Source organism: Lytechinus pictus, chromosome 9 (assembly GCF_037042905.1).
Source record: "Lytechinus pictus isolate F3 Inbred chromosome 9, Lp3.0, whole genome shotgun sequence".
Taxonomy (NCBI): domain Eukaryota; kingdom Metazoa; phylum Echinodermata; class Echinoidea; order Temnopleuroida; family Toxopneustidae; genus Lytechinus; species Lytechinus pictus.
The window spans coordinates 26,531,394-26,547,118 of record NC_087253.1 but is presented as its reverse complement, the minus strand read 5'-3'; the positions used below and the strand labels follow the sequence as shown (position 1 = coordinate 26,547,118).

The window sequence follows — 15,725 nt, the reverse complement described above, 5'->3', positions numbered from 1 at the left end:
TGCGAGTTGAATAAGACAGTGCACGCAAACCCCCCCTGAATGTGGCACCCCAAAATTAATGTGGCGCAGGGGGGATAGTGTACGTGGCGGGCAAAGAGTTAACCCTAAAAAAGCTGGGTTATTTGGACCCATCTCACAGCTGAGGGGGTGCGGATTCCGCCCCCCCCCCCCTGAGATCTCGGCCTTTGATCGCACGAGCGCCGCGAAAATTTGCACATTGGTAGTATGCGATAAAATCTCTAAGGCTTTATGATTAATTTTTCTGAAAAAATAAGATCTTTTTAATGAATTAATTATGCTAATTTATGCATGAAATAAATTGTGTGCTATAATTAACCTATTATGGCCCCAAAATTGCAAATTTTTTTAATTCAGACTCTTTGTAGGATTCTGATCAAATGAACATAAAAAAAAATTTGGTATCGCAAATTTTTTCTCATGTATTTTATTGTTTTTTAAATTTCTTATGTATTTCTATGTTTTTTATTGTTTTTTTTATGGAAATTGTTGCAGACTTAATTCTGATCATAAACAAGACAAAATTAATTAATTTTAATCAGTAAAAGTAGAAATAATGATACATTTATGAATTTCGGCTAAATACACAATTTTCATTGGATTTGTACATGAATTCACATTTTTGAGCAATTTTGGGTCTGACATGCACTTACATAATACTGCGTAATTTCATAACCGCGTACCCGTGCATCGCAAATTTGGTCTCAAAAGTTGCGCGAGACTTAAAGGAAAAAATAAGCGAGTGGCGCGGTAAAAAATTTTGCATGGCGGATTAATACTCAAGGTCTTACTGTGGTTGGCCATATCAAATTGCCAGGACCAGCACAGATTATTTCAAGATGGATGTATCGACACCCATGGACGTAATGTTTTCTTCTTTCATTTCTTTGGATCTATTTTCCTCATTGATCCGTTTTCTTGATTTTTTTTTTTTTTTTTGGGGGGGGGGGGGTATATAAATCCAACTGGTTTCAATCTCCTTTAAAAAGATTGCTTGAAAAGCATGCTGTAAACAATATAACTTGGCAAATATTGTGGTTTAAAAATAATATAGGAAAATTAAATCATCATTGTAGAGGGCTGGCATTATGAGACTACATGATCAGAATGTTGCATGCTGGGTAATCATACAGGTACTATATGAGTAATGAGATGGCGCTGTTCAAAGTGGCTCTGGCTTATTGGCTTTAAAGGTTACAAAAGCATAAAATATTAATTTCCCCTGCCTTGAAGGTTTAACATCATTTACTGAAGATAAAAAATATTTTCTATCTTACACATGTGTCTGACTGTCACTATGCTAACAGTCGGATAAAAACATTCAACATCTTTTAATGAATAACCTCCCATTAAACGTTTACTACAATATGCACACATGATGGAGTGACATGAGCCAATGCTGTAACACCTAATCAGCTAGCCACAGATGCAGCGATTGCCCTTGGCTTCTAACTTTAAGGGTCTTCTAGACTTAACCCTCTCACTCTCAGATTCACCAATACCATGTATACCATATATTGCACTCCGATCTCCTGGTTGGACAAGGGCTAACAGATCAGGGTTCCTCAGCTTCCAGACGGCATAAATCCAGATGGAGGTCCATGACCAGGCGCCCATTTGGGGGTGAGGATGACATTGTCGTAGTCAAAGTCAGGATCGATGCTGAACGGCTGGACATCATCCGGAGGCACCTAACATAGAACACAAGAGGAAATTGTTTTCGACCTGGAAATACCTAGAAAATCTGTAATAATACTTTAATCTAAAATTCTTAGACCAGAGGCCAGTTGCAGAAAGAGTTGTTTAAATGCAACTCTGAAAATTAAGCGCAAGTACCTAATATGTATGTTTCATTGGTTGAAAATCATTTTACGTTTGACAGGGTTCCCACAGAAATTTGAAAACAGAACTCCATTGACTTTTCCATGACTAAATTGCTGCTTTCCATGACTTCCTGTGACGTCCTGGGAGTTGGGATGTCACAAAAACTGGGAAAAATGGAAATCATGGACACCAATTATAATAGCAGAGTATGTGACTTGCGAGACGGGACAAACTGGAAAGCTGCCATAGCCAAGAGGTTAATGCAATTCCATGACTTTTCACAAATTCCCTGACTTTTCCCTGACCACAAATTTTTCCAGGATTTTCTATGACTGTGGGAACCCTGATTTTATATTTCTGGAGTTGTGTTTGATCACAACTCTTTCTGCAACATGCCATAGGTGAGGTAAGGAATAACAGGAAAGAGGATACAGGCAACGGGGCACAAAGATTTACTGTATTAGCTGTTATTTTCGTAGGGGTTTTATTTACGCGGATTTCGCGAGTTGCCGATCAGCCGCAAATTTAACAACACGCAAAAATATTGGCGTACTTATTAGTCAGTGCCAAGTCAGTGCCAATATCCCCAACAGCAAATGTATTTTCCATGAATAATTTCATTTTATTGTCATCTGATTGACTCTATACACACGTATTGGCAGCTATTTGCATACTCATTAATATTCATACATCATATGACCAGAGCTTTCAGAGGTGTAAGATTCTGTTCACAAAATTCAACATTTTTGCACTTTTACCAACTTTTTGAAAAATGAATCTAACAAAACACAAATTCAAAAGATTGCTTAACCCTATAGATTACAGATCAAACTGTGAAATGATGAATTTTCAGATTTAAAGGTAAAAAGGTGAAATTTAAGCCACCTTTTTCCACATTTTTAACTGTTTTTACAAGGACAAATTTATGTTCAAGAGACACATTAGCACGAGGACTTTGTGGAGCATAGATTTGCACATAATTTGCACTAGTTTTGCTTCTTTTAAATGCTGTGGAAGTGTTTTGCACATCTTCTGATCGCAAATTTAACAACCCGCGAAAATGTTGGGACCCCCGCGATTCGCGAAAAATTCTGTACGCGAAAATAACAGCATGAAAAGTCGAACTAAAATACTCTCTTAATAACGCACCATCTCAATTCTGTGTTGCATATATGGTATATAACACATTACATGTGTGAATTGAAGTTCTGTGTGGACCTTTCTGGTTGGAGTTGGACAAATTTTACTTCAGCATAACACCCAAATAAAACAATAGTCTGAAAGAAATTTAACCTGGTGTTGAGAGTGCTTTCAAATGTGACTCTGACTATTTTCTGTACATTCAAATTAGGTGTGGGAGATATGAAAGGCAACCTAAATTGTGCTCCAAACACCATCATCAGGTGTTAGGTGTTGAAGCTGGAAGAGGCAATTCAAATTGTGCCCCAAACACAAACACCAACACTAATACCAAAATCACATTATGTGTTGGAGCTGTGGAAAAAAAAATCTAAAGAAATTGTGCTCCCAACACCATTACAAACACAAACAATGAAATCAGATTACGTGTCAGAGCTACAGGAGGCAATCTAAAGTGTGCTACAAACCAACACCAAAATAAGATTAGGTGTTGGAGCTATATGAGGCAACCTCTATAGTGCTCCGAACACACCACTAAACTTGGTGGGGAATGAAAAATTACCTCAGAACTGCTTTCAGCTCCACCGATTTCTATACATGTAGGTGGATCAGTGACTGTAGCACTTGGTAACTGAGTTATGTGTACAGTATGACTCGGACTGGATGATGTGTCTTCTGCAGCATCCGCTTCACCAGGGTAAAGATCCAGTGCGGACAGTCTTCCAGTTGATTCTGAAATCTCTGCAGTAGCAGAAAAACAGAGATAAGTCCATATATTTAAGGGCCATTTTGTGTCACTTGTCTGGCCATGGCTGCTATGCCAGGTGGCCATGGTTGCTATGCCAGGCAAACATTTACATATACATGGATGCAAAGCTGCACTGAATAAGCAGAGGAAAAAAGAGAGAAAAAAAACAGTTCTAGAAATGTAGGTTTAATTAACCTCAGCAGGAAATACTTCTCAGTGCAATTTTATTAAATCGGACTCTGAAGTTTGTAAATTGGAAAACTAGAAACTAATCAGCCTATTCTACATGCAAGGCATGAAATCATTTTGCTGTTGAATCAAGACTTCATAGAATTCAGGGCGTTGAAAAATGCCATAAGGCCCATTATGAGGCTTACAAATTTGAGCATTTTTTGTAATCATTATACTCAGATGGTAAGCTATGAAATCAGATGACTTGCATTATGCCTTTTTATAGCTTTCAAATTTGTTTTTCCAACTCCCTCGCCCCCCCCCCCCCCCCCCCCCCCCCCGAGTTGTCCTTATACTCACATGCTAGCATAGTCAGGCTACCTGCCAAGCTATCTTGCAGCAAGTCCAAAAAAGTTCAATTAAAATTGTCCATTATGACCCTTTTTCTTCATCATTTCTCATGTGACGAGGAATGATACAAATGGAAGAGATATAAAGCAAATATGACTCATTCTTGGAACAATCTATAACTATTAATACTTTGATGTGAATAGTTTTAGCCAGATCTTCAAGATGAATGGTATATTTGACTATTCAATCTTTGACAGAAAAGAAAATGATCCCTCCTAAACAGCCAATCTTAACGGAAACTAAAACTCAAGAAGAGAAGCAGTCTTACTGGAAAGAGTAAAATGAGAACAATATAAAAAAGTTTCATCTAAATCGGTAATGAAATAAGCAAGTTATGGAAGTTTGAAAACTCTTTATGTACTTTCTATGGGAAACCTCAAATTGGCAAACGTGCTTCAAAATTGCTGATTTTGTGGACAAGTCTCCATTTGTTTTGTACAAATATTTATAGATTTTCCTCATTATCTTTCAAATTGCACCTTGCCTCCTTCTGAGCACAACATATGTCATGGGGAAATATAATTCACACCACATATGTCAAGATCAGGAGGAGATAATGTGAAATATGTCAAAATCAAATATAACAAACAAACCTTGAATACTTGTTTCAGATACACTATCTTGCTCATTCACTTTTTCCACCATCTCTGGAGTGACAGTGGGAGGGACACTTTTTGCTGCTTCCCTCTCTGCTTCTGTCTGTGTGTCGAATGAAGCCACGTAGTTGGTGCTGGAGTCATCAAAATTGATTTCATCATCATCGCTGAGAAGCTCACTTTCACTGTCCGGTTCGTCTAGATAATTATCAACCTGTGACACAAGAGAATCATGTAACTGTTTTCACAAAACATTGCTTAATTTAGAAACTCAATAACTTTTCTAAACAGATTTTGATGACAACTTTGGAGATATGCTTCTTTAGTTTTACTACAATTATTCAAATATGTCAAGCCTGGGCCCCATCTTACAAAGAGTTATGATTGATCCGATCAATCGCAACTATGGAAAGCCAGCAACGTCAAAATCTAAAATACATGTTTTTTCAAAATATTTTCTAGCAATTATGTATATTCATACATTGACCGTTATCTTGACAATTCAGTATACTTCTCTTAGATTTCAAAGGACATGGTGCAAATTTCCTAAAGAAAAAATTATAACATTGATGGATTTCCATATTCTTGAGATAGATCGCATCAATCGTAATTCTTTGTAAGACGGGGCCCTGGTGTACCCCTTCAAATGATGTGAAATCTTAATCTGGGCTGCTGTCAGAGGAATGGGTGAAGTTTTGTCAGAAAGGCCTGGGGCCCGTCTTACAAAGAGTTGCGATTGATCCAATCAATTGAAACTATGGAAAGCAAGCAAAGTCAACATCTAAAATGCATAATTGTTTTAAAAAATTTTTAGATATATATATGTATATCCATAAATTCATTGCTTTGACAATTTGGTGTGTTCTCCTTTCTTTACAAGACATTTTGCAAATTTCCTGTAGAAAGAATTTATGACACTGATGGATTTCCATAGAGTTACGATTTATTGGATCAATTGTAACTCTTTGTAAGTCAGGGCCCAGGAAAGCATTTCATCAAGTTTAGTCAGTGATTTTCACTAACTAATTTGCTCTCAGCCAATAAGATGCAAGGATTTCAGTAGCTTCTAACAAAAGCATCAAAAGAAATCTTTATGACACCCTTCCAAGATGAATATATTCAGATAAACAATTATTAGGATATCAACAGATAAGTATGTCAAATAAAATTATTGGCAGGAAAGTCAATCAAACAGCAACTTTTCCCTTGAAGCCAGGAATAAATGTGTCTTCGTTTACCTGGGTGTATTTTGTGGACTTTCTCTGGCCATCAGATGAGATGCGTTCCCTCTCATTAATGAAGTCCTCTCCCAACTCCTAGAAACAAAGAGAAACTTATTAAAATCTTATCACTATTATATTTTTCGGTGATCTAAACATACATAGAAAAGAAATTGATGATACCATTTAACGTCTCTATGTGCTTCCAAACTGAATTGGATATTAACGCCCTGGCTGTAGCCAGCAAAGACTTAAAGGCCATCGCACATCTTACGATCGTTCTGGGACCCGATTTTGGAATAAAACACAGAATTTGATGCTAATATCGAGACATGGAATATCTTTACTATTAATGTTCTAAATCATCGTACAAATACCTACATTCACAAATCTGTGACTATGCTATCCTTATTAGAATAAAAGCGAATTTAATATCTAGTCATAATGACGTCATAGTAATCGTATCATTGGCTAAAATTTGAAAATAATTTAGCCTTTACTTCAAAATAAAGGCTTGCAATCATCCAAAATTGTTATAAAAGTATACTATCAGTTGATTTCAGCCTCTACATGTATATAAAACGATACTTATATTTTCAGAAAATGAGCAAAATGCAATTAGTTCCAAAATCGGATCGTGGACCAGTCGTACGATGTGTGGTGGCCTTTACAGCATTTGAGCATTTCAAGGAATAAATTCCTACCAGGTTCCCATCTACCTCACATTTTTGTATTCATTGCATATTTCCAATGTTACTGTACTCTTCCCTCTTGCTTTACCGGTAAAGAAAACTATTAATATTGACTTTGTATTTGCCGTATGTATTCGCTAATTCCAGCACGAATACCGATGAAACAAATCCTGCGTATCAGTTTTGAAGAATGGTGGAATATCTTGGCTCAAAATCAATTTTTCTACAACCACGCATAAGTAATTACCGGACGCATAGTAAATGTAACGGATGCACGGCTGGCCATGCGTCGGTAAGTACTTATGCATGATACCCATATATCTTTTGAACACCTTTACCTCAATCTCCAGCTCTTCAACTTGTTGAACATCCCTTCCTTGCTGCTTTGGTGGAGTGGGTGATGACGAACACATCTGAAATAGTTGGGAAGTCACCTCTGACCCTTCAGGAGTCGCAACTTGACCTTCGACCCTTTGATTTGACCTCCGAGCAGAAAACTGGTTCACATCATCTAACAGGGGGAAAATGAAACACAATTAAGGATTACAATATATTACTTTAACTGTACCATACTACCATATACATGTAAGTCTTGATTTTAAATGTTATAGTTTAGACTAGATACAACTGTTACCACAACTGACATTTATGCCTAAAGACTTATTATATTATTGGTGAATGACCAACATATCTGAGTTTAATACTCACCAAATTCTTCCACAGATTACACTTGATAAGCTGGGACAGCCTCATGTAAACACTCATAAATAAGTTTGGATTTGATTAGGTAGAACATCAAGTGTAGACCTACCTGATGTTAATAAGAAGTTTGGAATTGATTAGCTAGGGCCAATAGTGTTATACCAATCGATGTTATAAATATATGATAATACAGAATTTGTATAGCGCACGTATTCACCTTGCTAGGAGCTCAAGGCGCCCTTACCCCGGCTAAGCTAATCTACCAATTCTGGTGCGCACAGCTTTTTGAGGAATTACTTCCTGCCGGTACCCATTTACCTCACCTGGGCCGATTGCAGCAGTGTGGATAAATTTCTTGCTGAAGGAAAACACGCCATGGCTAGGATTCGAACTCAAGACCCTCTGTTTGAAAGGCGAGAGTCAGAACCACTAAACCACGACGCGCCCAATGTTAACACCATGAAAGCACCCATTCTCTCTTCCTATATATGTACTCAATCAGCTGGGAAAGACAAGTGTATATTAACTTGTATTAACACCGTATAAGCTAACACTCATTCACTCTTCCTACAATTTAGACTCATTAGTTTGGATCATCCAGTGTAAACCCACCTAGCGTGATCATGAAGCACTCATTTATTATTCCTAGAGACTGGACTTGATTGAATAGGACCGTTCAGGAGTTTAAATTTAATAAGCTAGGCAAGGCTACACACTAACATTTTTTCTTGGTTGGCCCAATCGGACAACCAAAATCATCAATTTCATAATTTTGGTGGCCCGCAAAGCAAATCTAGTGGCCTGAAATAATACAAAAACATTAAAATTTATCAAAACTTTGGTAAAAAAGTGTTGGCTTTTAAAGAATTTTGGTGGCCCAATTTTCATTTTTAGGTGCCCCGGGCCACTGCTTATGTCGAGCCTTGAGCTAGGAATGATTAAGTAATGTAAAGTGTAAACTCACCCGGCGTTAACACTGTGAAAGCACTCATAAACTCTTGATAGGACTGGACTCTATTAGCTAGCACCGTCTCTATAGCACTCTGGACATGTTCCTCTGATAAGGTGTTGGTTCTGTTCTCTCTCTGTTGTTGGCTGCTTTCCATTCTCGCTTGATTGACTTTACCTACTTTCCTTCCAAGGGCTTTAAGAGTGAACATTAAGAAATAAAGGTTTAAGCTTCAACTAGATTTCTAATATTTGATTAAACACATTAAAATAACTGACGACAAAGTCTTTAAGTCCAAGGTTAACTTTCACTAGTCATCATCATCATTGATCTCAATTTGGTTTTGACTCGTATCACACTTTTTTAGGTATTGAGATCTTTCTGTCCATTTACTCCATATTGGCATATTCTATGACTTCACTACCAGTCATAATTCTTTGACTACCTGTCTACTTGTTTAATAGATTTGGTCCACTGAATCTTGTTATACCGAGGTTCTTTTACCTGACTGCTAAGAAAGCACGAATGCTTGTAAGCAAGCAACCAGGGGACCAATGGCTTAAGGTCCTCTCCAAGGGACCTGGTAATGAGGATAAATGCCTTACCAAAGGGCACTAGCGCACCACTTGGGAATCGAACCCAAATCACTTATTGTTCTCTGGTGAAATAGGTAGTCAAAGAATTGTGACTGGTACTGTATTTTGAAAAGTTTTTGACTGAGCAGATCTACCACCTCCAAAACTATTTTCAAATGTGCAATGGTCCCCAGGGGGAAGGGGGTGGTACTCAAATCATAACATAATACCTATGAGCTGCACCAAAAACAAAAATAGGGGGCTCTAGAACTAAATCTTAGTCTTAAAACAGGGGTCTCCGGAACGGCTTTCCAATTGCTAAAAATGCAATGCTCTGGATCTATTAACCACATCACAAAAGGGGGTCTCCAGAAATCCTTTGATCGTAGGCATAATTGGTAGCAGCTATGGAAAAAGACGTGCGTGCGCGTCTTGCTAGATTCATATCAAGCTATTGTAGGGTGGCTACTGGAGTAAGATGGCTACTTTTACAGTTCTACTACACAGGTGTAATCTTAACAAATTAACAGAGAAGTCTCTCAGTTCAAGGTTAGGGTGGAACTGCCCAAGAGCACATGCCCATTTTACTCCTCTCTCCTTTCCAAAATCTTCTCATCAATTAACGTAGTCATTAACCAATCAAGAAACACTCTATCCACATTACATGAAACATAGAACAAATTAAAGACCAATCAGCAAAGAGATGAATGCATGTACCCTGTATCCACATTACATAATACAAGTGCATTAATGAAACTATGTTAGATTCATAGACAGGGCAGTGTATCAATGTGACTGCATAGAGAATCAATGAAGCATCTAAACAAGGTCAACTACATGTCTAAACAAAGAAGTAAAATTTACAAAGACTCAGCAGATGAACTGAATTGCATCTAACATTCCAACTTGTTTATAGAAAGTTCTCTGACTTATAGAATACTAAACTGCATCTAACCTGTAAATACAAAGTTTTCTGACCTATGAAATAAGGGCTTACGGCTTTAGCTGGGCTGCCTAGGCGCTCAAGCATTCAAAAAATTTCTTTCTACCGGGTACCCATTCACATCACCTGGGTTGAGTGCAGCACAATGTGGATAAATTTCTTGCTGAAGGAAATTACGCCACGGCTGGGATTCGAACCCACGACCCTATTTCAAAGTCAGAAGACTAATCCTCTGGGCCACAACACTCCATGACAAATACAAGGGAGTATAAGATTATTGAACAAAGACTGAGCAGATGAACTGAATTGCATCTAACATTCCAACTTGTTTATAGAAAGTTCTCTGACTTATAGAATACTAAACTGCATCTAACCTGTAAATACAAAGTTCTCTGACCTATGAATTTAAAGGTCCTATGAAATACAGCAAAGATGCCGATTTATTTGTTAGCTTAGTGGTTACTAATAACAATTCCATCAAAATTATACCTGAAAAACATCCCACATCAGGTTCAAAGGCAGTTTTATATTGAAAATTGAGCCACACCCACAAAAAATTCAGCCCGATTTGGTTTCGTATATCACGTGACAATTATGACGTCAGGGGAAGAATCTGCTGAGTCAGAGTGTTGCTGACGTTTTGAGCGTGAAGTGCCTACTGTGGTTGCACGTGTGGATTCAAAGTAAATAAATTGAATTGCTGGAATAATATTCAAAACCTGAATCTTCAAAGTCTGAAGAATCAGACGCAGCTGATGACGATGCTGCAGCCACGATCAAAACCTCAATAAAAATCTAAAAATCTGTTAAGGATGAGCTCGGTCGAAACAGCAACTACACAAGAAACATGCGCAATAACTAGGGGTCCGGCTGCACAGCTGAGAAAGCTTTCTTTCGATGACGTTCTCGGCGGGATAGAAGCAAGAGTCGGGGGTGCGGTTTATCCACGGTGACGGGTCTGAGCCAGCCCGTCGTAACCCCTCCCGAACACGTAAGACGTCTGCCAGTTCACAACACTTCGAGTGGCCGGGCGTAGCCGCCCAGGGCAATGTCGTTTAGAGGGGTATAAGCCGCGGGTAATGAGAAGCGATTATTACGATCTTAATCAAATATTGTCCATAACAAGCGCACCCACCTTCATGACACTAATTTCGACTTTATTCTCGATTTAAAGCAGCGAAGTTCCCTGGCTAAGTTCAAAGAGACGCCAATCATACTCGGTAATATTTTGTCACAGCTAGCTGAGCGAGAGTTGAGTGAGCTGAGCTAGCTTGTGTTGTATTGTAGTTATAGTGCGACTTAAGCTGGCACTATTAATTTTAACCCCTCCCCTCCAAAGTCCCATTTCGCGCCAGCTTATTTTTCTTTCCCGTTTGCTTTTCATAAGATACCATGTACACCACGCACGAGAGAGACGGCACGAAGCCGTAAAAACAACTGGAAAAAATGCCAATTTCTTTGTATCCAAAATTCATGCTAAGACATCGAATGCTAGACAAATTCTGAAAGTAATGTGAATGTTTCTTCCTCCTACGCCGGGAAAGACACAGATCATAATTTGATACTGGTACCGTATCGTAGTTTGCAATGTACAAGAATGGCAGTGCTGTGTGTGTGCACTGTGACTGTGAGGCGAGTGTGTAAGTGGCCAATATTGTCGGGACCTTTCTTTCTTGCTAACATTTGTTGATGAATTGATCAAGAACAGCAGATTTCCGCATACCGGTAATCTCTTTGGATAGTTTGAAATCTTTGAATTAAGTTTTGTTTCTTCGTACCTCAAGTATGCATGTAAATGTGAGGATTTTTTTTTTCTTCTTTAGTCCAAAGTTGGGGGTGCGGTCAATCCACGGGTGCGGTTTACAGTCCGTTACTTACGGTAAGATGGTTTTTGTGCCCGGGGGGGCCACTTCCATTGACGAGTGGATGCCATGTGCGACCATGCGGTCTCAAAAAGCACCCTAAACACGTATTTTCAATATTCTGAAAATGCACCCCATAACAAGTATTGGCGTCTGAAACCCTACCCTTAACAAGTATTGGAAACAAAACGATACTCTTGGCAAGTATTCCCTTAAATGTACCCCTAAACAAGTACAGCGATATCGTATTGTTATGTCACGGGTCCGTCGGTCGTCGGTTTACCTTTACAGTTTACACACCATTTGGTTTAGTACGGCCCCAGCTTTCACACTTCGCACAAACTGGACTCTAAACACGTAGTGTTGGGGCAAAAAGGACATCCTTTATAAAACATTGTAATTTTGTTTTATCATCCCTGCAAATTTGACCCTAAACATGTAGCTTTCCTAGTGAAATAGATAGGCCTAGGCCTACCCTTTTTTCATTATTTTTGTTTTTTTGACACCCTTATCACGTTACGTACGTAACGTACCCTATCTTGAAAAAACATCCTTTTTACGTGTTTTTTTTGGTCCACATGATATCCGCTCGTCAATGTAAGTGCCCCCCCCCCCCCGGGTTTTTGTGTCATACTCATACTTTTGCGCTAGCTGCGGGGGCGGGGAGCTTTTGACACCCTATCACCTTACGTACATATGATAAAGTGCCCTATCTTGAAAAAGACATCCTGTTTACATGTTTTTGGTCGCGCATGGTATCCGCTCGTCAATGTAAGTGCCCACCCCCCCCCCCCCCCCCCGAGGCAAAGTTATGTCGCCCTGTTATTGTTAATTTGCTTTCCTTTTTTTTTTCAAAACAGAATTTCTTTGTTGAATCTTTATCAGTTATCATGGTTATATTATAAAAAGTAAAGGAGGCAAAGGGAGGAAAGAAAAGTTCTTAGGAAATCGTGCAAGACCACCTCTCCTGCCCAGTCTATGATAACATCTCCACTAAGTAATATACTCAGCCTCAGCCTCAGGTGAGCCTCCGGCCTCCTGCCCTGGCGCTGCAGCACGTGGTCGCGAGGGATCTTCGCGACTACTGAGCTTTCTGCCTGGCACGGCCCGGGAGCGCACCCGGGGCGCGATACACGATTTACTGGGTCGCTTAACGATCGTGCAAAAGGCAAAATATGCCTTATTCTCATCTCATAATTTCCTACGTTCTACCTAACTCCAAAGTAAACTCATTCTCACCACCTTACATCAACATTTAAAGCTTACCAAGAATAACGAGCCCACACAGAAGTTTAAAGTTACAACATTACCGCCTGCTCTAGCTCGAAGTCGAAGTTTCTGTATCGCGCACTTGATGCGGGACGACGGACTTGTGTCACTTGATGCAGCTGCTGATGCATGTTATGACGGCGAATTGCATCTGGGTTATTATAGCTCTATGGTTACATCGTTCACTATTGGGCCCCGTTTTACAAAGAGTTATGATTGATCCTTGATCCAATCAATCATAACTCTATGGAAATCCATCAGTGCCATATTTCTTTCTACAGGAAATTTGCAAAATATCCTTTGTAAACAAAGGAGAACACACCAAATTATCAAGAAATCAATGAATTCATGGATATACCGTACATTCATATCTAGAAAATCTTTTGAACAAACATGCATTTCATATGTTGACTTTGCTGGCTTTCCATAGTTACGATTGATCGGATCAATCCATAGAGATGTAGCGTAATTAGTATACATCTCTATGGATCAATCGCACCTCTTTGTAAGACGGGCCACTGGTATATACAGTAGTATGGATTGTAGAAAAATGTTCTACGATCATTAATTGCAAAGTTTTGTTTACGTTGAAATCATATATCTCTATTTTTGAAATATACTAAGGAGGGAGTCAAAGGAGCTAATAATAATATTCCGCTTTATAGCGCTTAATAATAAGGGGTATTCTTTCCAAATAAAACACCCAACGCATAGGCGGATCCAGGGCCGGGGGGCCCGAGGGGCCCGGGCCCCCTATTGGCGGCCGGAGCAAAAAAAAAGAAAAAAATGAAAGAAAGAAAGAATGAAAGAAAGAAAGAAAGAAGGAAGGAAAAGAAAGGAGAAAAAAGGAAAGGAGGAAAACGATCGAGTGAATAAAATAAGATGAGAGGAAGATCGACTTGGAAAAAAAAAGAATCTTTCATATCACTATAAAAATTTTCACTCGCGCTTCGCGCTCGCATTGCCTGTTAGGTGATTCACATATCTTGTTCAACATGGAGCTTAAATATCAAGTTTAGAAGTCAATATACAAAACATATTTCTCCTCGGAAATCGAACTATCATTATTTTGTGTGATTTCCAAATTGATTTTTAATAAGTACTCTGTAAAAATGTTAGTTTATAACATTTTCTGCTCGCGCTGCGCGCTCGCGAATTTGATTTATCAGGCACCTATTATTTTTATGTATTCCATAAAGTTTTCAAAATATCCCTTTTCAGGTCTGATGGTCAAAACGTATCAGCTAGCGCTGCCATGCTTGTATTTTGACAGGCGGGTTATGTATGTCTAAATATTGATTATATAACAAATTACTTAAAATCCCCTTTTCATGACAGTTTATCAATAATTTCGGCTCGCGATTTGCGCTCGCATTAATGGTTCAAAATATACCGACTAATTACTAATGCATCCTATTCATAATAATAAAAGTGCTTGAAATGTACAGCGTTCGGGCCACAATATCATCAGATTCCGCGCCCTCTTTATGATAAACAAGATATCAATTTAATAATCAAATTGTCCCTTTTGTTTCATCTCGCGCTTAGCAAGAGGAATAGGAAGATAGTCATCATATTCATATGATAACATGTCCTAATTATGTCCCGGTCCTATGTCTCAAAGGAATAATAATGAAAAAATATCAGCTCTTTATTAAATGCGATTTATATATCCACCTTACAATTTTTCTACAAAGTGCTTGAAATATAAAGCTGATATTGACCCTTATTATTTCAGATCGGAATATCAAATATTTGAAGCTCGTGCTTCGCGCTCGCTTTTATTTTTATGATAAAAGATGTATTTAGAATGCCTAGATTCTAGGTCTAAATCTGAAACACACGCGCGCATGTTCATTCAGTTATCCAGTTTCAGATTACAATATCAAAAATTTTCTGCTCGCCCTTTGTGCTCGAATAATTAATGTAGGAAGATCCCCTCTTTCTCATCCTTTTCAAGATTTACAAAACATGAATAGAGTGTCCCGTTCTAGGTAAAAATCTCGATTTTCCCGCTCGCGCTTTGCTCTCGCATTATTGTTTATTTATATAGCTATCCTGTTCAAGATTAACAAAAATTGATTAAAATTTCCATTCTTGATGTAGAAATGTCAAAATTTTTCAGCTCGCGCTCGCATTATTTGATTGTTGAAATATATAACGTCTTCATGGCTGACTGCAAGCAGTCTTTAACAGGTATAGGCCTACCTTTTCGATCAGTTCAAAACGTGTATCAATAATTTCTGCTCGCGCTTCGCAGTAATTATTTAGTTGCAAGCACATCTTTTTCAGGATAAAAACTTTGCCCAGAGTGTTCAAATTTTAGGAAAAAATACATACAAGTTCAAAAAAATGTGCTTGCGCTTCGCGCTCGCATTATTAAATAAAGATTATGATATATTTATGTTGATTTATACAATAGAGCTAAGAAGTGACTTATAGGACTACCCCCTTCAAAGAATCAAACAAAAAATCATCTTCAAGCTGCCGATCGGGTAAAATATGGCTGAAAAGAAATTCTGGACCCCCCTATTGGCGAAGGCTGGATCCGCCCCTGCAACGTACGAATCAAATCTTTCTTTTCTTTTCTTGAGACCAGACGTAG

The 15,725-nt window shown here is 38.5% G+C and overlaps 1 protein-coding gene across 1 annotated transcript; it reads right to left on the bottom strand.

The window, feature by feature from the left end:
• Positions 1 to 963: 963 nt before the first annotated feature.
• Positions 964 to 13,509, bottom strand: LOC129268059 (uncharacterized). Its single transcript, XM_054905641.2, has 7 exons — positions 13,118 to 13,509; positions 8,487 to 8,666; positions 7,159 to 7,331; positions 6,147 to 6,224; positions 4,906 to 5,122; positions 3,545 to 3,723; positions 964 to 1,709 (listed from the first exon to the last, which is right to left on the bottom strand). The coding sequence occupies exons 2-7, from the start codon at positions 8,626 to 8,628 to the stop codon at positions 1,584 to 1,586; spliced, it is 915 nt and encodes a 304-aa protein (XP_054761616.2). The 5' UTR covers positions 8,629 to 8,666; positions 13,118 to 13,509; the 3' UTR covers positions 964 to 1,583.
• Positions 13,510 to 15,725: the final 2,216 nt, after the last annotated feature.